This window comes from Miniopterus natalensis, chromosome 2 (genome assembly GCF_054644295.1).
Source record: "Miniopterus natalensis isolate mMinNat1 chromosome 2, mMinNat1.hap1, whole genome shotgun sequence".
In the NCBI taxonomy this organism is placed as follows: domain Eukaryota; kingdom Metazoa; phylum Chordata; class Mammalia; order Chiroptera; family Miniopteridae; genus Miniopterus; species Miniopterus natalensis.
Genome location: NC_142082.1, coordinates 88,255,862 through 88,280,823, shown reverse-complemented (window position 1 = coordinate 88,280,823; position 24,962 = coordinate 88,255,862). Strand labels below are relative to the sequence as shown.

The 24,962-nt window shown below is 36.2% G+C and overlaps 1 protein-coding gene across 2 annotated transcripts in view; it reads left to right on the top strand.

Annotated features, from left to right (window-relative positions):
• FREM2 (FRAS1 related extracellular matrix 2) overlaps positions 1-24,962 on the top strand; it is a 294,853-nt gene that overhangs the window by 231,400 nt on the left and 38,491 nt on the right. For both annotated transcript variants that reach the window (XM_016208906.2, XM_016208905.2), the window contains 6 exons: positions 4,804-4,953; positions 6,662-6,871; positions 15,424-15,621; positions 16,382-16,546; positions 17,109-17,291; positions 22,883-23,013. In XM_016208906.2, coding sequence (XP_016064392.2) covers positions 4,804-4,953; positions 6,662-6,871; positions 15,424-15,621; positions 16,382-16,546; positions 17,109-17,291; positions 22,883-23,013 — 1,037 coding nt within the window. The remainder of the gene's footprint in view (positions 1-4,803; positions 4,954-6,661; positions 6,872-15,423; positions 15,622-16,381; positions 16,547-17,108; positions 17,292-22,882; positions 23,014-24,962) is intronic.

The window sequence follows — 24,962 nt, the reverse complement described above, 5'->3', positions numbered from 1 at the left end:
GTTGGTTGTAATGATAAAGTCCTAGGAATTAGGCAGGGAATATCAAGAAAATCTTGATAGTAGAAGCAAGGATATAATAAAACTAAGCACATATATAAAACAAAACAAAGGAACAAAACAAAAATCAAGCTAAACAAAACAAAATTTTTTTAAAAAATTAACTAAAAATTCTAAAAATTTGTAAATTTAAAAAATAAAAAAACTATAAATTTAAAAAGTAGAAAAAAAGAAAAAAAATGTTTCCCCTTTCACAAAAAAGAAGAAAAAGAAAAGAAAAAAGAGAGGAAAAGAAAAAAAAGAAAAAAAGAAAAGAAAAGAAAAGAAAAGAAAAAAGAAAAAGAGAAAGAAAAGAAAAAAAGAAAAGAAAAGAAAAGAAAAGGAAAAGAAAAGAAAAGAAAAGAAAAGAAAAGAAAAAAAAGAAAAGAAAAGAAAAGAAAAGAAAAGAAAAGAAAAGAAAAGAAAAGAAAAGAAAAGAAAAGAAAAGAAAAGAAAAGAAGAGAAGAGAAGAGAAAAGAAAAGAGTCTATCAGGTGAATTTCTTCTGAGCAGCTTATGTTGTCTGTGAGTACAGCTCACTGTTTTGTATGCTGATTTCTGTTCTCTGGGAAGTACTTGTGTATCAACCAATGTGAGGAACTGTCTAAGTTTGGCTTTGGTGTCCAAAGGTAGTTAGTTGATCTGAGGTTCTCTGTGGTCCACCTCCTCTTGTCAGCTATTTTGCAGCCTTGTAGTTGCCTGGTCTTACTCGAGAGTCTTCTGTAGAATCTTTAGGGTGAAGGATGGGTAGCTTAGCTCAGGATATAATGCCCCTTACTTAGAGGTTTTGCTGTCAAGCACTCACTGTGAGGGTGTTAGTCTCTCCTCCACAGCCAGCTTCTCTCTCTTTACCCTGTCCTCCGATTCTTGTTCCCATTACACTGGCCTGCTGCAGTTTCAGATTGATTTTAGTCTGTTGCCTTTTCTGTATGGGCAGCTTCATCAGCCTGGGCTCAGTGGGTTCAATTCAAAAGCATTCCAGTGAGCCCTTTGCCTCCCAGCCCCCAGCAAGGGTTTTCAGCTTCTCCTCCCGCTCCTGAACAATAGTCCCTTAGAGTCTTATTCTTATAATGTCCTCCTGTGAGCTGTTCTCCTTCCCCCCTCAAGACTGTGCCCTGCTGGTGATATTTGGGGCTTCAATGATCTGAACCAGCCCCTTTCTTGTTGAGAGTGGTGCTCTTAAGCTGCTAGAGAGGAAGGCGTACTCTGCCCCTCCCTTCCCAGATCTAATTGGCTGGTCACACCAGGCACGCACATCAAACACCCTACTGTGCAGACACAAATCCCAGCTTCCACTGGTCTGTCTGCCCAATGCAAGCCAGGAAGGTGGGATCCAGTTCAGCAATCAAAAACTCAAAAACACTCAAAGCAACACACAAGCAGAGAGTCCACCCTGCAAGGTCCCGCTTCCCGCACGCCAAGTCACCCAGCAGGAGGGTACCCAAGGTCAGCTCCATGTAGCTCCCCTGCAACACTGATCTCAGTAAAGTTGGGGTGGCTCCATGTGCACCACCATTGTTCCCCTCAGGGCTGGTCATAAATCCCAGATTCTCCCCACCAGAGATCAAGGCAGGAGGGCTCTTCTCCCCTTCCCTGTGCCACACAGATTAAAAGCTTTCTGGGGCTCAATACAATGTCTTACAGGAAAGTAAAGTGTCCCTGCATGTGTGTGCTCAGTGCAGACCCTTGGTTCCCCACCACTCGGGCACCACACACTTTGAAACAGCCTTTCCTATGGTCAGCACCCTGAGCATAAGAAGCCAGTCACAGCTGCCATTAGAAGCTTTGTTTCACCAGGAAGGCGCTGTCCCCTCCTTGCAGGCACACAGCTCCCCTGTATCCCTTTGTCTTCTGTACGGGGCATTTCTTCCCCTCTACTCTGCTCTAGGTTTGAGATCCCCACTCTTGGATACTGGTCTGCACTCCCAAGGGGAGGGTACTTTGCAGCCTCTAAGCCTCTGGGCTTGGAGCCCAGCACAGGCTTCAGAAGGGACTCCCCCTTTTATGACCCCCCCTTCAGACTCTATGATGTTTCTGCAGTCCTCCCTACTTGAACTATATCCTCTCAAGTATGTTTCTCTGGTTTTTCCAAGCTGGTTATGTACTATTTTCAGAGTAAATCGAGTCCTTGGCTGGGACCAGGGGTGACCTGCTTCTTCTCACAGTGTCGCCACCTTCCCTTTACTCTAGCCATTTCTTTTTATTTATGGCATAAGAAACTAAGTGGTTAACAAAATTATTTTTCTTATAAAAATGATTGAATTGTGTTTTAATCTCATAATAGTTAACCATTTTATGCTTTAATTGAAATGCTTGCAATTGATTAATAGGCCAATTTCCCAGTCGTCATGAATGGATCACAGAAGGGAAGAGAAATGATATAAATAACTTAAGTATACTGATAATTAAAAATGCATTTTAAGGAAATATCTTTCTAATGCTTTCTATTATCTGCTGAAGTGAAATTGAGAGGTATTTAAGGTTAAAACCCTTTTTTCATTCCCCCTCTTTCTGCTGGAGGTAACAATGTACTAATTAATTGACAATATAATGTTACTTTTTGCATCATTCACATAATTCCTATTACTTAGTGCATTGTTACATGTGCCATCCCCCCTCTCTCCTCTCCCTATCTCTTGTTGAGACAGACACATGCACACACACACACACATGCATACAAAGCATATGTGTCAGTCAGATAATGAATGTCCTATGTATGGTAACTATTATTACCCTTTATTAAGCTATAACATAAAAACACTTGATCTGTAGTTGGCAAAATGGGTCTGAACACACACATGCAGAATTCAATTTTGTCTCTGCTGTGTAGCCCAACTTGGTGTTTAACTGATGGTTTTCACTACATAATTTTATTCTGTTCCACTTCTAGTATGTATCTGTGAGGAGTAGAGAGATGAGGAGATGGGAGGTATCATTATTAGATAGAAGGTGTCCCCTAACTGCATTTCACAGCTCTCTCTCATAACTCAGAAATCTAATTTGTATAATGGTGTAGTTTGCCACAAATGTGAAGAAACAGAGAGGTCATGGGTTGAGTACAGTTAATTATAATCTGTAATAATTATAAATTTCCTTTAAAAGACATACAGATGTGCCTCCTTTAGCCATCTGGTCACAACAAGAATTTTCAGAGCCCTGTCTTCACCTTTGCCCCTTACTTAGGAGTGAGAAATGTAAGGAATTTATTGGCTTGTGCTTAAGGTCTACTTTGACTGAAGTTCATAAGATAACACCTTAATCTGTACACATACACTCACATGTTCTAGCACCATCCAAGTTCAAAGAATGAAGGATGAGGAGGTGAAGTATGCTACAGGCAAATGTATCACCCTGTGAACCAAATATGCAATCAAAATTTCCAAGTTTGGTCTTGTATTATTCAAGAGTTTAAGGGAGTTATATGCTTTTTCTCCTGCCCCTCATATGAAAAAACAAAGAAAACACAATTTCCCAATTTTAATAAAGGTAATTTAAGGCAGAAAAGTAAAGAATTCTTACTCAACTTGAACAGTGTACAAAATGTATTTCCTTTTATTGTGGGCCTTGATTATAGGGTTTTATTTGATTTTATGTTTTGTAATTCAATGAGATGATCTAAAACATGATAGCCATCTCTTTAATAGCTTTATGTTTTAAGGAACATTGATGTGAGTTACATGACCTTTTAAACTCAATCCTTTTGAGTCTTGTAAAACCAGACACAGATGGTAAAATGTCTCAAGTAAAAGAGTTATTCATCACATTGTGTATACACTCAATTTATCTTTCTTAATGGTTACTTATAAATTAAGCTCCCAATGGGTAAAGTTTATGCTATTTTTGTAACTTCCTATGAGACTATAAATATTTTAAAGTAAGTTTTTTCAAGTGAGCACACAAATTATCTCTCAGTTTTTTTTATTAGTTAGCTGACGTCTTTACCTCTGATTTCTGGCAGCTGTCTTATAAGGTAAACTGTTGATCACCAGTGGAATTAGACAGAAAAGTATTATATAGACAAATTCATCACCAAAACTGGAGAAAAATGCAATCTCCAAAGAATGTGTTTTACTTAAATGACCTAAGTCAGTTAATTTTATTCATGTTTAAGACAAATGTAAAACATTTGGTGTAAGATTATTTCTCTACTGGAACCTCAGTGATATAAGACACCCCCAAAATCCTACAGGTAGCCTACAATTATGTCCTGGTCTCCTTAAAATATCCTAGCCTGTTAATCATATAGTATACTCAGTCTAGTCACACCAATAGGTGCTAGTTCTGGAGTAGTTATAACAGATCCAAATACACTGGATTAAGGCCAAATGTAATGGAATAGAAGATGTCATAATGTAAATAGTCTCCAGAGTAAAGACTTGATAAGAGATGGTAAAATGAACATTAGGGCCAAACTCAAAAAACTTTATCCTTATGTGTTTTGTTTCATTTTGGTGCTATTTTACCAGCTAAACTTCCAAGAAGCTCATTGAGAAGCCATATATATAGGGGACAAAGTAACTCATGTCTCAAGATGAGACTGTTTCATTAGGCACTTTACCATAAGTATTTTTGCTTTTCAACAGAAGTATTTTGACCTGAAATCTACATAAATCTACAGATTAGAGATGTTATCTTACTAAAAGGGAAACATATAATGATGTTAAAAAGTCAATATGATGAAATTAACTCTTCTTTGGAATTACGTCAGTAGAGTTTGATGTAAAAAAATAAAAATAACAGAAATGGTTTTATGTTTTGTACTTAACAGAACCCATCTTCTACTTTGGTGATGTTGAGTATTCTGTGGATGAGAGTGCCGGCTATGTGGAAGTGCAGGTATGGAGAACAGGCACTGACCTGTCCATGTCTTCTAGTGTCACCTTGAGATCTCAGAAAACAAACCCTCCATCTGCCAATGGTGAGCAGTTTTCTATAATAACTCTTGATTTTTCTACAGTTTTTAACTTACCATGACACAAAATACTTTAAAGTTAAAATACTGTACTCCTATTAAAGTAGTCTGATAGAATGGATTTTTTTCTTAAATTATTACTATATGGTAGGTAAGTCAAACCTCTATTTACTACTGTGAGAAAATACAGTTAAGGGGCATGAATGAGAAACAAATTAAAAACACATTAATCAAAGACCAAAGTTTAATGCCTATATTTGCATGAATTTGTTCTTTACACTTGGCAAATCTAACATTGTTGAGTATTATGACATCATATGCACAAGAATAATCATGCTGGCCACCTTCACAAAAATCTAATGACATTTAAGTATCATGCAAGTATGCATCTGCAGTGTGGCTTCTGCTTCAGTTTAAACAAATGTCCTTGTATATACTTCAGGTTCAAAAGGCTTTCCCCACTTTATTATTTAAGCTACCCTAGCTAGCACATGCCTGATTTTTATTCTGGAATCTACATATCCAAAAAGTTGATCATAGAGTTTAGGGCAAGTACAAGATTAGAAAGTTCTCCCTTTTTTTTCCTCCTAAATTACCATCAATACAAATTCTCTCTTTTACTCACATGCACACATGTAGATCATACATATATTGCACATTCATCACACAAAGCAAGCAGAGGCCATACCATTACAAAAGGCACCCTTAAGTTTTAACATTTTTAATGTAGTACTTTTCATATAATCATTGTTTAATAAACATTTGTTTAGCCCAATTCATTATTTTATAAGAGAAAATTCAAATAAAAGAAATACAGAGATGAGAATAAAGGTAAAGAAGCAGAGGAATAAATACAAGAAGAACCACAATAGCTTCAGACACAAAGATTTTAAAAAACAAAATACAAACATACACATTCAAATATAGTTGCATATTCAGAGGTAGATACAAAGTGAGAGTTAGAAGTTATGAAAATAGAAAAGCAATGACATTTAACTATCGACCCCCACGCTTAGTCTTTATAGATGTAATGCCTAAAGATTAAAATAAAGTTTTGTTTTTAACTACATTGGACATAAATGAAGATGTCCACACTAGGTATATTCCCAATGGTCTGAAAAATAATAACCCAAAGACCATAGACCAAATATGTCTTTGCGAATAATAGATTGCTCTCCTTAACTAGGGTGAATATGGGTGGAGAGTGTGGGACAAAAGCTTATATCTGAAATGTGTTGCTTTGACTAGCAGGCAACCACACACCTAAATAAGATGTTCTCCAGTCATTCACAAAAAATGTTAATTCACTTAACTAATGTTAACAAAATTTAAATGAATAAATTTATTTAATATATAATTGATAATAATCATGTTTGATTAATATACTCATTTTGGACCTCATTTTTATTAGCTCCATTTTAGAATTCCAAAATAAAGATTGAGAAACTATAACACATGAAGGAAAAATAACTAAAGTTTAAATAACACATTAGACATAGATCTAACAAAATTCAGAACCTGATATTTGATTTACCATCACAATAGCCAATGTAGATACTAATCCTTTGTATTTCATTAAATAAACTTTTCTGTAATGTTATGCTAGTCTATATTTTTTAAAACAATTGTAAATATACTTACATGATTTGCTTATCATAATTTTGTTTAACTTTAGTCCATCTCCAACTGAATAATTCTTTTGTTACTATCATAGCTGGAACAGATTATGTGGGAATTAGTCGTAATTTAGATTTTGCACCTGGAGTCAACATGCAGACTGTTCCAGTTATCATCCTGGATGATCTTGGACAACCAGTGCTGGAGGGAATTGAGAAACTTGAACTGGTGCTTCGTATGCCTATGAATGCTGCCATTGGAAAGCCCAGCAAAACCACCGTGTCCATAAATGACTCTGTCTCAGATTGTGAGTGTTTATTAATTTATAATAAGTAAAATGATAAGTTAGAGTTTATATAAATATAAAATTTAAAAATGAACTAAAGTTTATATACCTGTATTTTGCTATAGCTGCCATACAATGTACTATAGGCTCAGAAATATCTTGTGTCACAATTCTTGTGGCTAGGAGTCCAAGATCAAGGTGTGGACAGGGTTGATTTCTCCAGAGGGCTATGAGGGAAAGATCTGTTCCAGGCCCCTTTCCTTGACTTGTAGATGGCCATCTTCTGCCTATGTGCCTTCACATCATCTTCTGTGTGTGTCTCTGTGTCAAAATTTCCCCTTGTTAGGGTCCAGCCAGAGCGGCTTGTATGATCGGTGTTTCTCTCTAACATCAATATCTTTCTCTCTCTCCCTTCTTCCTCTCTCTAAGCATGTCCTCAGGTGAGGATATAAAAAAAAAAAAAAAAAAATTTCCCCTTTTCAGAAGGATACAAGTTATATTGAATAGGGTCCACCCTAATGACTTCACTTTTACTTGAGTACCTCTGTAAAGACTTTATTTCCGTATAAAGTCAGGTTCTCAAGTACTAGAGGTTAGGACTTCAAACAATGAATTTGGGGGGAACACAGTTCAACACATAATAATACCCTAGCTGGTTATGTCTTACTTTTTTATAGAAATTATTAGGATAAAATTAGATTGTCACCAAAAAACAAAAATTTAGTCTTCCTCTCAAATTAAAAAGAAATGTGATATTGTCATCAATATCTTTCTTCCATTAAATTGTTCATTTTGTAAATTTATTTTATCGTTGAGAGTATAACAGATGTCCCTCATTTCCCCCTCTTTACCTCCCTCCACCCACCTCCCACCCCACCCCAGGCCCTCATCTGTTTATTGTTTGTGTCCATGGGCTATGCATACTTGCTTATAAGTTCTTTAGTTATAATATCTTGATTCTGTTTCAGGAATTACATCATCACAGACTTTTGTCTGAGATAACAAAGTAGGTAAACACTGTGCTAATCTCTTCCCACAACCACATAATAATTACAACTAGGTGTCATAAAATGACAACAACAAGACCTGACTGAGGGTAAGAGGGTGAGTGTGTGATTTTGGGGGAATCTTTCAGTGAGGAAGCTCCCTGGGGCTTTAAGAGCTCTTGGCAGAAGAGCTACAGGCTGTCGCACCACTGTTCAGATGGGCGCTTCTCTCTGATTGAGAGTGGAGAGTGCACCATTTTGGAGGATCCTCAGGGCCCTCATCCTGAGGAGACTGCAGAGAGCAGCCCTGACTCAGTGCCCAAGGCCAGAGATTGGTATGGGGCCCTGTGAGTGAAGACGCAGCACTACCCAGGCTACCCTGACTCCATGACCCAGTGTACCTTAACTAGTGCTTCTGGACAAATGTACCACCTCATTGATATGGAGCATACAGACTGCCTTCCTACCTCACTGACTTCTTGATGTAGCCCAAACTGGGACCAGCCTGCCTGCCTACCTGGCCTACAGCTTTGACATAGTACACCTGGCCCTGTCATCATGACCCAATGCCTCCCACACACACAGGCCTGCAATCAGGACTTGGCTTCCTGACCCAGTGCCCCAATATTACCAAGCAGGAGGCCCTGTTCATGCCCTGCAGCTTTGACCTGGTACCTCCAAACAACCAGCCCACTAAAATGGGGAGACAAATAAACAACACCCAAATGAAAGAAAAATCACCAGAAAAATAATTAAATGACATGGAGGCAAGCAATTTATCAGATATAGAGTTCAAAGTAATGGTTAAAAGGATGCTCAAACAACATAGTGAAAATTTAAAGCAACTTAATGAAAACTTCATAAGCTTGAATAAGAATCAATTGGAAATGAAGAATGACATGGCTGAAATAAAGAATACACTGGAAGGAATCAACAGTAGGTTAGAAGAATTTAAGGACCAAATTAGTGAATTAGAAGACAAGGTAGAAAAAAATACCCAATCAGAGCAGCAATTAGAGAGAAAAATTACAAGCAGGAAGACAGTTTAAGGGAGCTTTGGGACAACATGAAATGTAACAACATCCACATCATAATGGTGCAAGAAGGAGGAAAATACAATCAAGGATTAGACAACGTGTTTGAAGAAATAATGACAGAAAACTTCCTTAACTTGCCAAAGGAAAAAGTCAGGAACACAGAGAGTCCCAATCAAGATGAACCCCCAAAGACCCACACCTAGACAAATCATAAGCAAAATGGCAAACATTAAAAATGAAGAAAGAATCTTAAAAGCAGCAAGAGACAGAGAGAAAGTTACCTACAAGGGAGCTCCCATTAGACTGTGAATTGATTTCTCAATAGAAACACTTCAGGCCAGAATGGAGTGGCATGAGGTGATCAAAGTAATGAAAAATAAGGGACTGAATCCAAGACTACTCTATCCAGCAAGGCTATCATTCAAAATTGAAAGTGAAATAAAGAGCTTCATAAACAAAAAAAGGCTAGAAGAGTTTATTACCAGCAAACCAGCACAATAAGAAATGCTAAAAGGGCTGGTGTAAGGAGAAGAAGAAATATAGAGAAAGAGGAACACAGGCATAAAGAAAGAATAGCAGTAAATAAGTACCTATCGACAATAACCTTAATTGTAAATGGACTAAATGCCCCAATGACAAGACATAGAGTAGCTGAATGGATAAGAAAACATGACCCATATATATGCTGTCTACAAGAGACCCACCTCAGAACAAAGGACTCACACAGGATGAGAGTGAAGGGGTGGAAAAAAATTTCTATGCAAGTGGAAATGAAACAAAAGCTGGGATAACAATACTCATATCTAACAAAATAGACTTCAAAATAATGGACATAACAAAAGACAATGAGGTCACTACATAATACTAAAGGGGTCAATTCAACAAGAGGATACAACCCTGGTAAACATATATACACCCAATAGAGGAGAACCCAAATATTAAAAAAATCTTCAAGAGGACTTACAGGGAGAGATTGGCAGCAATACAATTATAGTAGGGGACTTTAACATCCCACTGACATCAATGGATAGATCTTTTAGACAAAAAGTCAACAAGGACACAGTTATCCTAAATGACACACTATATCGGATGGAACTAATGGACATTTACAGAACATTTTATCCCAAAGCTACAGAATATACATTCTTTTCAAGTGCACACTGGACGTTCTCAAAGATAGACCACATGTTAGGACACAAAACAAGGCTCTACAAGTTCAAGAAGACTGAAATCATATCAAGCATCTTCTCGGATCACAATAGCATGAAATTAGAAATCAACTACAATAAAAACACTAAAAAACATTCAAATACATGAAGGCTAAATAGCATGTTATTAAACAATGAATGAGTTATTAAAGAGATCAAGGAAGAAATCAAAAATTTCCTGGAAAGAAGTGAAAATAAACACATAACAACCCCAAATCTATGGGACACAATGAAAGCAGTTCTGAGAGGGAAGTTCATTGCACTACAAGCCTACCTCAAAAAAACAAGAAAAACTTCTAGTAAGCTATCTAAACCTACAACTTAAAGACTTAGAAAGAGAACAAGAAGGAAAGCACAGAGTAAGGAGAAGGAAGGAAATAATAAAGATCAGAGTGGAAAGAAATGACATAGAGACCTAAAAAACATACAAAAGATCAATGAAACTAAGACCTGGTTCTTTGAAAATATAAACAAGATGAATGAATCTTCACCCAGACTGACCAAGAAACAGAGAGAGAGGACCCAAATAAACAAAATCAGGAATGAAAGAGCTGAAGTAACAACTGACCCAAAAGAAATACAAAGGATTGTAAGAAGATACTATGAACAACTATATGCCAACAAGCTAGATATCTAGATGAAATGGATAAATTCCGAGAAAAATACAATCTTCCAAAACATAATCAGGAAGAGTCAGAAAACCTGAATAGGCCAATAACTACTGATGAAGTTGAAGCAGTAATCAAAAAAATTCCCAGCACTCAAAAGTCCTTGGCCAGATGGATTCACAGTGGAGTTTTAACAAGCATTCAAAGAACTAACACCTATCCTCCTCAAACTATTCCAAGAAATCCAAGAGAGAAAAAAACTTCCAAGCTCCTTTTACAAGGCCAGCATTAGCCTAATTCCAAAACCAGATAAAGACACTACAAAGAAAGAGAATTACAGGCCAATATCCCTGATGAACAGAGATGCTAAAATCCTCAAAAGAATATTAGCAAATCAGATCCAGCACTATATATTATATAGATCATACACCATCACCAAGTGGGATTTATCCAGGGATGCAAGGCTGGTATAATATTTGCAAGTCTATAAATGTGATACATCACATAAACAAATTGAAAGACAAAAATCACATATCATATCAATAGATGAAGAAATAACATTCTACAAAATCCAACCCCCATTTTTGATAAAACTCTCAGCAAAGTGCGAATAGAGGGATCATACTTCAACATAATAGAGGCCACATATGACAAACTTACAGGCAACATCATACTCAATGGGCAAAAACTGAACCATTTACCCTAAGAACAGGAACAAGACAGGGATGTCCACTTTTACCACTCTTATTCAACATAGTACTGGAAGTCCTAGCCATAGCTATCAGACAAGAAACCATAAAAAGCATTCAAATTGGAAAAGAGGTAGTAAAACTGTTTTTATTCACATATGACCTGATATTGTACATAGAAAACCCTAAAGACTCCATCACAAAACTACTAGATTTAATAAATGAATTTGGCAATGTAGCAGGATACAAAATTAGCACCCAGAAATCTATGGCATTTTTACAAAACAATAGTGATCTCACAGAAATAGAAACTAAAAAATCAATCCCATTTACCATTGTAACAAAAAATTTAAGATACTTAGGAGTAAACCTAACCAAGGGGGTAAAAGACCTGTACTCCAAAAACTAGAGAACATTGGAAAAAGAGATAGAGAAAGATATAAACAAGTGGAAGAATATACCGTGTTCATGGGTTGGAAGAAATAACATCATTAAAATGTCCATACTACCCAAAGCAATCTATAAATTCAATGCAATCTTTATTAAAATCCAACAGCATATTTCACAGATCTAGAACAAAAACTTCAAAAATTTATATGGATCCCAAAAAGACCGCGAATAGCCACAGCAATCTTGAGAAAGAATAACAAAGTTGGAAGGATCACAATACCACATATGAAGTAATACTACAAAGCCAATGTAAACAAAATAGCCTGATACTGGCACAAGAACAGACATATAGACCAGTGGAATAGAACAGAGAACCCAGAAATCAACCCAAGCCTTTAAGCTCAATTAATATTTGACAAAGGAGGCAAGAATATAAAATGGAGTAAAGACAGTCTCTTCAATAAATGGTGTTGGGAAAATTGGACAGGTACATGCAAAAAATGAAGCTAGATGACCAGTTCACACCATACAGAATAAACTCAAAATAGATAAAAAACTTGAAACCTTAAAAATCCTAGAAGAAAACTTAGGCAGTAAAGTCTCAGACATCTCTTGTAGCATTATATTTGCTGATACAACTCCTACAGCGAAGGAAACAAAGGAGAAAATAAACAAATGGAACTACATCAAAATAAAAAGTGTCTGCACAGCAAAAGAAACTATCAACAAAATGAAAAGGGAGCCCACGGTAAGGGAGAACATATTTGTCAATGATACATTTGATAAGTGATTAATTTCCAAAATTATAAGGAACTCATACAACTTAACAAAAGGAAAAACAATCCAATTTAAAAATGGGCAAAGGACCTAAATAGACACTTCTCTAAAGAGGACATACAGATGGCTAAGAGACATATGAAAAAAAGCTCAACGTCACTAGTCATCAGAGAGATGCAAATTAAAACAAAAAATGAGATATCACTTCACACCTGTCAGAATGGCTACTATCAATAAATCATCAAATGACAAGTGCTAGAGAGGATGTGACAAAAAGAGAACCCTAGTACACTGCTGGTGGGAATGCAGACTGGTGTAGCCACTATGGAAAACAGTATGGAGGTTCTTCAAAAAATTGAAAATGGAGCTTCCTTTTGACCCAGTTATGCCACTTCTAGGAATATATTCTAAGAAGCCTGAAACATCAGTTAGAAAGAATATATGGACCTCTATGTTCATAGCAGCAGTATTTACAATAGCTAAGATCTGGAAACAGCCCAAGTGCTTGTCAGTAAATAAATGGATAAAAAAGCTGTGGTACATTTACTCCATAGAATACTATGCAGCTATCAAAAGAAGGATCTCTTACTCTTTGGGACAGCATGGATGGACCTGGAGAGGTTTATGCTAAGTGAAATAATCCCGTCAGAGAAAGACAAGTATCACATGATCTCACTCATATGTGGAATCTAATGAACAAAATAAACTGATCAACAAAATTGATACAGAAGCATAGAACCATGGAACAGTCTGATGAAGCTCAGAGGGAAGGAGGGGGTGGGTGAGTGGGTGAGGAGAGATTAATCAAAGAATTTATATTCATATACGCATAACCCATAAACACAGAAAATAGTATGGAGAAGGCTTGGGGGTATGGGGGCTGATACCAGGTGGAGGGGATGAATGGGGGGGGAAGGGGGACATCTGTAATACTTTCAATAATAAAGATAATTTTTAAAAAAAATTACAACTAAATTATAGAGCAGTCCTTCAGAACCGCCTGAAAACTAGTTGATCAGAACTATTATAACTAAGAATATAAAGAAGAAGCTATGTTGTTCTTGTAGTAAGGGCAGAGATGTGAGACAGGCTACTCCCCCAACCATGTGTATCATTTAAAATTAGGTAGGATATCTCGGTTGCTGAGGTCCCCCCTGAGGAGTGAGGGGACCCAGTCCCACACTAGGCTCCCCAGCCCAGAGCACCAGTGCCAGGAAAATGGTCTCCACAATATCTGGCTGTGAAAATCAGCTGGAATTCTGTCCAGCTGAAACAGAAGGCTTTTGTAAACTAAGGCAGCCTTTAAAGGACCAGAGCACAAGTGCACTCACTCAGAATCACCCTAAACTCCAGTGAAGGGACAGCAGCTTGAAAAGCTCCAGGGATATATGGGGAGGGAATGAATTGCCTGGTTTTGGAGCAAGTGCTAGACAGGCAGCTCTCTCCAGGATTGAAGTTCTGGTAGATATGTTGTTTCTTTGTTGAGCCCACGCCCCACACAGCCTGCAGGTGCAGACAGAAGAGGTAACAGGCCCCTTGTTCTTTTGTTGAGACTTCTATTCACAAACCAGCAGCTAGTTGTCAAATTTTATTCTCCATTAATCTGGTTAATATTGTTTACCCCACACTGATGATTCCCTGAGAACTCACCCCACCCAACTCATGCTCTGGAACTTAACTTCTTTCATCAGTTATTCCACACAAATGGTCAGCCTTGAGCATTTTTAATATCTCTCAAAGATCCAAAAATCCCCAAGAAGCAGCATCTGGCTTAGCCCTTACTAAGTGGACCCAAGTCCAGCACTAGTGGCAGCCAGCCTCGTTTTACCACCTAACCACTCCAGGTGCCCCCAAGCCCAGCACAGGCAGAAACTGATCACAGATCACTTTGTAGCTCCTCCCAGGCGGTCCCAAGCAAAGCACAGACAGTGGCTTACCTTGGCCTGCACCAGAGCTTTTCCAAAGAGGGACAACATACCTGGTGGCTGGCTTCAGATCACACCAGAGCACCACCCAATTAGCTCCACAAATGATACACCCAAAGTGGGAATAGAAGGATCATACCTCAACATAATAAGGGGCACATGACAAACACACAGCTAAAATTATACTCAATGGGAGAAAACTAAAATCATTTTCCTTAAGATCAGGAATAAGATAGGGATGTCCTTTCTCACCCTTATTCAACTTAGTACTGGAAGTCCTAGCCACAGCAATCAGACAAAAAGAAGTAATAGGCTTCTAAAAGCCTTCAGACAGTCCTGAAATTTTTCTAATGAGATGCCAAATACATTGTTCTGAGACAAGTAGCTATTAGACACATGGCATGGCTCTTGAACATATCATCACAAGGGAATTCTGAATAATCTTCTACCATAATTATCTTGACATTTCTTTGAGTAGTCTAACCTATTGTCAATGAGACCTATATTTAATTGACATAGTGTAGCTGTCATCTAAATATTTCATCTATGTATAAAATTATACTCATTGTCAACTTTTCCAACATGATCTGGGTAAACTATGCTTGTAATACTGTGCACAATATTTAGTGGTATTCATATCAAGAAATTCTGAGAAGCTCGTGATTAAGCAACACATACAGATACAAATATCTTAAAGTATCTAGTTTTATTTACTTTTTAGCATTTCATTCATCTCCCTACTCCACCAATTAGCAGAACAAATTTCAAAGATAAGGAAATCAAAATGTTTAAAATTTATTCATTTTCTCAAGTCCAGAACACTGGCAAGTGACTGGGTTCCAATTCCTCTCACAACTGTTGCTCTATCTTTTCCACTAAACCGTGTTTTCTGAAATGTCACTTTTAAGGAAATTTCTGTTCACTTTGATACATATGTATTTTTGTTTCTGCAGTGCCTAAGATGCAATTCAAAGAACGAGTATATACTGTCAATGAAAATGACAGGAAGATAGTTGCAATGATCCAGAGGAGTGGAGATCTCCAGTACAAGTCCTCAGTGAGATGCTACACACGGCAGGGGTCTGCACAAGTGATGATGGACTTTGAAGAACGCCCAAACACTGATATCTCCATCATTGCGTTCCTCCCAGGTAAGTTTAAGCTTGAAATTTTTATTTGCAACTTTAGTGGCCAAGTTTTGTGAGTAATATATATCAGGAGCATATAAGTTCTTGATTTCAACAAGCTTATGACATAATTTCATGTGCACTAAATGACAGTAAGGTGAGGTAGACTGTAACAGGTTGAGCAAATGTCCTTTTTTGTTTCTGTATCAACTTATTGATTAGTTTTCAATAATTTGTTATATTGTTTATTTAAAACTTATTTAGTGGTAGGAGCATATGTATAGATTTCACAATGCTAGGAGATACGTAATGTTCAAACGACAGAAATAAAAAGAATTGATGTCAGGTTTTTAATATGTATCCAGAGCTTTAAAATATCTGATCATTTTGACCTAATAACTTTTATAGAAACTAGTACTGTGGTCAAATTAACAATGACCAACCTGCAAGGCTGCTAAATTTGCTCCTTGATTATAATGCTAGAAATTCATAAACAAAATTGGCATTTTCTCTTTTTTCCTTGTTTTCTAGGATGGGTGACAGGACTTAAAGACAGATGTCCCCTATTAAAAGTAGTCATCTGTCATTGCAGTGAATGAACGTTTAGTCCTTCATTCAACAAATATTTATTGAAGGCTTATTACATGCCAGACATTATTATTTGCACTGTTGATAAAGCAAGGAAAAGGCAATATCCTTGCCCTAGCGGTGCTTATATTATAATTGCAGATGTATCTTTTTTGGCCTATAGTTTATGATTGACCTGCTGTCATTATTGTTCTAGGCGAGGCTGAAAAGCCTTGTATCCTTGAGCTGATAGATGATGGACTCTATGAAGAAGTAGAGGAGCTCCGCCTGGTTCTTGGCACTCCACAAAGCACCTCTCCCTTTGGGGCTGCAGTTGGTGAACAAAATGAAACTCTGATAAGGATCCAAGATGATGCTGATAGTAAGAAGTCATTTCTTGTTCTCAGCTTTCAATTGGGAACTGAAATCCATCTATGTTAAAGTTTTAGGTAGCTTAGAAAACAAACCCCTCTTTTTGAGTAGGCTTTTAAAGTAAATGAGAAATAGGAAAAAGACTAAGTAAAATAAAGAATGAAATAACCATTAAAACTGAAAGTTGATGTTGAATAATATGATTTATATCTAAATACTGAAGCCCAAACATTCATACTTCCCTCTTTCCCTGACACACCCTTGGGTGCAGATAGTACTGGGCCAACAATTCCGTCCCTCCCCTCCCACTCTCAGTGGCCTGCTCCCATAAAAATTTGGCTCATAGAGGCTGCACAGAGTATATACTCTCTGGGGATTGCTAATTCCTAAGGAAGGGGCTGGGCTACCCAAGCTCAGTTGTTCGTAGCACACTCACCAATCATACTGGGTGAGGAAACAGAAAGTCAGGAGTGTAATAGTAATTAAGTTCCTCCCACATGAGAAGAAACATTAGAAATAGAGAAAAAATATTCCTTTTACAATTTAATTTGTCCTGTTTTCCACAATTTTAGAGACTATTATTAAATTTGGAGAAACCAAATTTAGCATAAGTGAACCTAAAGAACCAGGACAGTCGGTGGTTATAAAGATTCCAGTGATTCGCCAAGGAGATACTTCAAAGGTTTCCATCGTCAGGGTCCACACCAAGGATGGCTCAGCCACCTCTGGAGAAGACTACCACCCTGTGTCAGAAGGTAAGGGAGGTCCCAGGGCCTGTCTCCAGAGGAATCGTACTCAAGTGACCTTGAGAAAAATAAGAGAAATTTGTAATTGAAATTAAAATATACATATTCCTGTAAATTAATCTCTTTCAGATAAACAAAAACAATGGAATCTATTTCCAAGATTTTCCCTTTTGACTTAAATGGTATATGTGTTAAGACAGGAGAATTTTGAGTAGACATGCTAGATGACTTTCTGTTTTGAGTCTACTTTCACTTTGACAGGTTTTACCTTCACTATGGTAATCAGATATTAAATAATAACTATTCTGGGGTATTTTATTGCATTGAAAATGAATGATAGCAGAGATAGCAGTCTATTTTAATTTAAGGAACACCCACAATCTAGAACTCCAAGATAGAAAATTTTGTGGTTATGGAAGGCAAAAAAAGACTGGTGAGATACCAACTACAAAGACCATGAAGTCTCTGGGCCTTAAGGACCCATTATGGATGGATGCTGTTCATCCGACTCTCTCCTTCAAATTTATGGACCATTTTACCATTTACTTTTATAAATGATTAAGAAAAATTATTCAGTACACACTCACACGTTTTCCTCTTTTTCTCTCAGAATTGTTTGCTGACAAAATAGATATAAATTGATGTCCCAAATTTATTAATTATTTGGAGTTCTCCTTATCCACTTGGTTTCTAGTTTCCTATCTCTCATTACAAATAACCATTAGTTCCTGATTATCATAGAGCTTCAGGCATTCATCTTTATCTCCTAACTTGCAAACACAATTTAGAAAAGGACTGATAATTATTACTGAATTGTAATAAAGTTAATGGTAGAATAGAAAAAAATAGTATTTTCTACAGAGGAGCTAGTACTTTCTTTGCATACAATTTGGGGCAAAAGTAGGTTTATAGTTGTTCATATGGAAAATAATACAATAATTAATAAATAATAATACAAGAATGAACTCTGTATTTCACATACTCACAACTATTAACCTACTTTTGCCCCACCTTATATATTGTAAAAGTTTCATAAACTACTATAGAGCTTCAAAGTTATCCTCAAATTATCCTCTATGTAAAGAATGGCAACATATTTGAAATAAACCAGGCACCACCAAAAATGAGAGAAAAACACTGCTTAGCTACTAAATTATAAGATCTAAAATAAGTCTTTTATTTACTTTTAATCCTCACCCAAGAACTTGCTTAGTCAGAGGAAGGGAGAGAGAGAAACATCAATCATTTACGTACAATGCCCTGACCAGAAATCGAACCAGCAGCCTTGTGGTGCACAGGACAATGCTCAACCAACTGAGCCAGTCAGGTGGGGCTAAAATAAGCCTTTTAATAAGCAGGTTTTATATGAAGGAAAGACCTTCTAAATATGCACAACATGACCTTCAGAAATAAATGTTTTTCTTAGAAATAAAACAATTCTTTTTTCCTGAAACAGAAACAAAATTGTAACAATGCAGCCCTGGCTGGTTTGGCTCAGTTGGTTGGAGCAGCGTCCTGTAAACTGAAAGGTCATGGGTTTGACTCCTGGTCAGGGCACATACCAGGTTTCAGGTTCAATCTCTGGTCAGGGTGTGTATGGGAGGCAACTAACCAATGTTTCCCTCTCTCTCCTTCTCCCTCCTCTCTTTAAAAAAAAAAAAATTATATATATATAACATCTATTCCAGTAAACTGACAAAGTCAGAAAAATGTTAAATAACATTAAAACAGCTTTTTTTTTTTTTTTTAGTCCTCACTCATGGATGTTTTTATTGATTTAAAAAAGAGGAAGGGAGAGAGCAAAACACTGAAGTGAGAGAGAAACATCGATTGAGTTGCCTCCTGTACATGCTCTGACCAGATATCAAACCCACAACCTAGGTATGTGCCCTGAATGGAAATCAAATCCACAAGCTTTTTGGTGTACGGGACAATGCTCCAACCAACTGAACCACCCAGCTGGGGGCCAGCCTGTGTCTTTTTTATCCCATAAATGTCAGAATGCTGTTTATAATGTTTATAAAAAATTTAAGTAATATTTTCTGATCCATCCACGTTGTCACAAATGGCAAGATTTCATTCTGTTTATTGATTTGTAACATTCCATTGTATATATGTATCCCATCTTCTTTATTCATTCATCTATTGATGGATATCTAGGTTGCTTTCATATCTTGGCTATGGCAAATTATTCTACAGTGAACATAGTGGGGTATATATCTTATCGAATTGGTGCTCTTTAGATAAATACCCAGAAGTGAAATTGCTGTGTTGTATGGTATATCTATTTTTAGTTTTTTGTTTTCTTAGGGGGTGTAATTTGCAACAATATGGATGGGTCTAGAGGGTGTTATGCTAAGTGAAATAAGCCAGACAGAGAAAGGCATATACCATATAATTTCACTTACATATGGAATCTGAAAACAACAAAATAAAAACAGACTCATAGAAACAAAGACCAGAGAGATGACCAGAAGGGAGGGGTTGGGGAGGTAAGTGAAAAAGGGAAGGGGAATATACTCAATAATACTGTGATAAGTTTACACAATGACAGACAATTACTAGAATTAGTGGGGTAATCACATTGTAAGTATAAAAATGTCTAATTTGTACACCTGAAGCTAATATAACCAATATAAGATTGTATACCAACTATACTTAGGTAAAAAATAAATTTAAATTTATAATTTAAATAAAAATAAAGAGAATCAAAGCATACCAAAAAAGGTAATGTTTTCTGAAATACTATACTCAATTTCTCCTTTTATGTTATAAATTTAAGTCAGTCATTTCAAATAAACAGAAAAACTTAAATATAGAATTAAAGTTGAAATGCTTTGTGCTTAAAAATGTGTAAAGTGACAGATAAAGACCAAAATGATTGAGAAAACTATCAGCTAGCACGTGTACTGTAAGAAAACAATAATTTAAACATTTAAAATAAACACTTAAGTTTTTAACTTCTTAGAAATTGAGTTTGTACAATTCAGAGGGTTACAAAACTTGAATGCTTATAGGGCTAAGACAAATTATGGAATGGGTGAAGCAAGGAAAGTGTTTGTGTGGTGGGGGTGGGAATGGAGTGATGGAAATGTTATTGAGCCAGAAAAATCTATTCCCTGCTGAGGAGAAAAAAGAAAAAAAAAGAAAAAAAAAAGCTTGTGCTATTATAGCCAGCTGGCTCTTGCAGGCTGAAAAGTTCAAAAGAACTCAAAAATCTATACTTTCTTATGAAATCCACAGATTTTTAAGTGTTAGAAACTATTTCTTTTAAATATGTTTTTATTGATTTTTAGAAAGAGAGGAAGGGACAGAGAGAGAGAGAGAGACAGAAACATCCATGAGAGAAAAGCATCACATCGATTGGCTGCCCCCTGCACAACCCCTACCAGGGATCAAGCCCAAAACCCAAGCATGTGCCCTCACCTGGAATGGAACCAGTGACCTCTTGGTGCCTGTAGTGATGTTCAATCCATTGAGCCACACTGGCCAGGCTAGAAACTCATTTTTTTAATGCAGTGTCAAACTAAACAAATTGATGGGCCAGAAATGATCAGCTATTTTCATCCTTGGGAATAAGAACCATGAACTTTCTCAGGGTATGTGAAATCGAAGACAGAACATGCTAAGGCTAAAGTGTAAAATGGCTGTATCTAGAAACAAACTAATTTTAAAGATCAATCTTGCTTACTAATTCAATTTTTAAAAACTTTTTTATAATTGACAATTAAAAAGTAGAAGTTGGAAAAAAAAATACATTGGAGACATTTTCTTCTGCCACATTTTAACAGTCTTATAATTTTGAATTATAATGATGGAACTGCATTTAGATCAGAAAGCAGCATCTGTTATCTTCTTTAATTGGAATGATTATGCATTATCTTCTTTATTTTATTTTCTGTTCCAATTTCTCAAAAGGTACAGTAAAACCACAAAATAGTTTATCCAGGTAAAGTCTACTGTTTCACAGTAGAGTCAGCTGCTTATTCATGAGTTCAATAAAATCAATTAATTTTTAACATTTTCAGAATTTTAAAATAAATTGTCATTTTCCACAATAAAGAATAAATAAAAAATAAAAATAAATAAAATTAAACAAAAACCAAACCTTTGATTTGGCAGCTTTTGGTGCCTAAAATACTTTAGCCAAGTTATTTTCCTGTTTTACTCCCTTACCTCCTTCAGATCTTTACCCAAATGACACTTTTTCTTAAGGTTTTCCTTGATCTTCCTATTTAAAAACCTACAGCTCTCCTCCAGCATTCCCCATCACCTTTCAGTGTTTATTTTATCTATTATCAATCATAACTAACGTACTCTATGTTTTTATTTATTTATTTATTTATTTATTTATTTATTTATTTATTTATTTATTTGTATGTATGTATTTTCCCCTGTAGAATGTTAAATTCATAAAGACAGGGATTCTTGTGTGTTTTATTTACTTGCTTTATACTAGAACCAAGGACTGTCCAAGACAAAGTAAGTGTTCAATGTTTGTTTAATGAAATAATTTCAGTGAATAAAAATTATTTAGCTACAAAAATCAACATAACAAACGAAAATCATCATATCTCAAAATTTCTGCTCCAGATTTCCTTATTGCTAGTAAGTTAACCACTACTTCCCAGGTTGTGTCAAAGTCTTGAAGACATTGACTCTTTGCCACTCATTCTCCACTCCCAAATAAGTTCCAGTGGAGGTGATAGGATACTATGTGGGGGAAATGTATGCTTGGGAGTCAAAATAACCTGGGTTTAAATTCTTGCTGTTTCAATTAATAGATGTGGGACTCTGGGTATATCACTAAACCTCTCTGATCCTTAATTTTCTCACTGATAAAATGAAACTAATCATAGTACTTCTAGCCAGTGTGAGAATTAATTGAGCTGCCTATGTAATCATTTTAGCATAGTATACATAAGTGCTCAATAAACATATTATAAAAAAATGGTTAAAAAGGATTCACAGAATTGAGTTTAATTTTCAAGACAATAAAGCAATTATTTTTAGTGAGGAAGGACAGGAATGAGAGAAAAAATACCATTAATATTGATCTAAAAAAGTTTTTAAGTTTCTAAGATTAACATCAGCAACAACAAAAAGAAGTCTCTAAGGTATAATTTGATATGTTGATAAAATCTTAATCATATATTCAGCTTTTTCAGATATACACATAACATAAATACTGTTCATATTTGATAATATCTGTGATAGTGTTAATTTACTTATGCCCTGTTGGTTTAGAAATTCTGCAAAATTTGTCTGGTTATGTCCCAGTATTAGAACTGTTGATAACTCAGTATTTTTCCATAACTTAGTATTTTTTTCAAACAGGTTCAACAAATAAATTTAGTAGCTATAATTAAGTTTTTCTTCTGGATAGAATGGAATAGAATAGAAAATATTAAAGCGTAATGAATATAGTAAGAATAAGTGATTTTTTAAACTTTTTATTCCATTTCATTCACACACACACATACATATACTGGGCCATATTGTAAAATGTATTTTTCATTGTGAGTCACTGTCAGATAAGCTTAACAAAAACTCATATTCGGATTTGTAAAAAATTTCAATCTGTGATTTTGCACTTGTAGAAATTGAGTTTAAGGAGGGAGAAACCCAGCACATCGTTGAAATTGAAGTAATCTACGATGGGGTTAGAGAGATGAGAGAGGCCTTCACTGTTCACCTAAAACCTGATGAAAATATGATAGCAGAGACACGGGTAAGTAATAAATGCAGCTACAAATTCATAGCCAGCATTTTATCAGGGAAATTGCATATAAGCATCACCTAGTGTACAATAAAGTAATGGGACTCTGTACAAGCCTTATATAAAAGAGATGCACATAATCTTAAATAAATTTTGCTCCTATTAGATCATAACCAAGAAATGTATCTCTTTCTTTGAAAAATCATGTTTGTAGAAACTCAAGGACTAGAGTCACTGAGCCCTACATCTGCCCACTTACCCTTCCCATTTCAGCCAGTAACAACTGAATTTAGGATTAATCTCCAGAGCGAAAGCATCATCTCAGCACAAAGATGAGACTATTAATTCAGTACAACAACTCATTAAAATACACATTTTCCATTAATTTTCTTTTTTTTAGAAACACTGGAGGGGAGGGAGGCAAGAGAGAGAAAGAGAGAGGAAGAGAGAGAAAGAGAGAAAGATCAATGTGAGAGGGACACAGTGATTGGTTGCCTCCTTCACACGCCCAACTGGGATCGAGGTACTGCCCTTGACTGGGAATTGAACTTGGGACCCTTCGGCCAGAGGGCTGATGCTCCAACCACTGAGCCAAACTGACCAGGGCAAAACACACATTTTAATTCATAAAGTAGTTTGTTAATTTTCAAAATCTTTACTTTTTTAACCTAGCTTTATTAAATTGATGTCTAGATCCTCACTGACCAAAATGCTACGGTTCCAACACTTCTTTCTTCGTTTATTTAATTTATATTGTATCAGCAACCAAATTTTCTTTAAGATGAACATAATTTACACATTTTTTTTAACTTTTAAACCTAAAGTAATTTTTTAAATGTTTTGTTGATTTTAGAGAGAGAGAAAGAGAGAAACATCGATGAGAGAGAAACATGGATCAGTTGCCTCCTACATGGGCCCCGACTGGGGATTGAACCCACAACTGGGGCATGTGCTCTGATTGGAAATAGAACCAGTGACCTCTTGCACTCAACCAACTGAGCCACACTGGCCAAGGCCTAAAATAATTTTTAAAGCTAAATGATTTGGGGAACAGACCAATGTTTATAATGTCTATGCTTAAGTTTACTCTATTTCTTTTATTATTTGTTTCACTATTAGAGAGATGTTCTTTCTTAAATATTATCATTTTGTAATTTTTACTACTTGCTGATATTTCTGCTACAGTGCCTTGCTTTTCTTTAAAGTCATATTTAAAATTCAAGAAGTATGGGCAGAAAATTTTTTAAGTCTCAATCACATAAAAATGAGTCATTTTATTTTTATGGAGCATCATATTAAACTGTTCTGAGTGAAAAGAACAGAGATTCACTGAAATTGCTTTAGGTAATAAAATCTTTTAAGAATACAGCTATAAATATAGATTTGGAAACAATGATAGTCGGATTTTGGAAGATTATTCAGGAGCTAAGGCAAATTTATCAGCAAGGTGTTCTGGTCACCTTACCAGCAGCACATGTTCACTGGTCTTCTCGAGCCATGACTCAACTTCTCCCTCTGCCTGTGCTTCAGGCTGCTTTGGCCTCTGCCCATTTAAAGCTTTGCTTTTTCACTGGCACCCACTTCAGCATAGCCCACACTATCACATAACCTCTAGGACTGCCTTCGCTCAGGGTGTTTTTAACTTTTCTCCAACTATCAACTAATTGACTTTTTTATGGATCTTCAAAATCACAACTCTAAGGCAGATTTACCTACTTTGATCATAATTTGGAGGAAAAAAATTAGAACCCAAAATACCTCATGGGCCACTGGCCAACCCAGGCTGCTCTGGGCTCAGATACCCTCTCCTGGTACCATAAGATATGGCCAAGGTGCCAGGTTCACTTGGAACAAACCACACAGGGCCTATCACTCTGAAGGGTCTCTGCGTGTGAGAATTTTCTCATAATGAAGTAGGGGACTTGCCAAGTATCATGGCATTGTTCTGTGCAATAGAACCA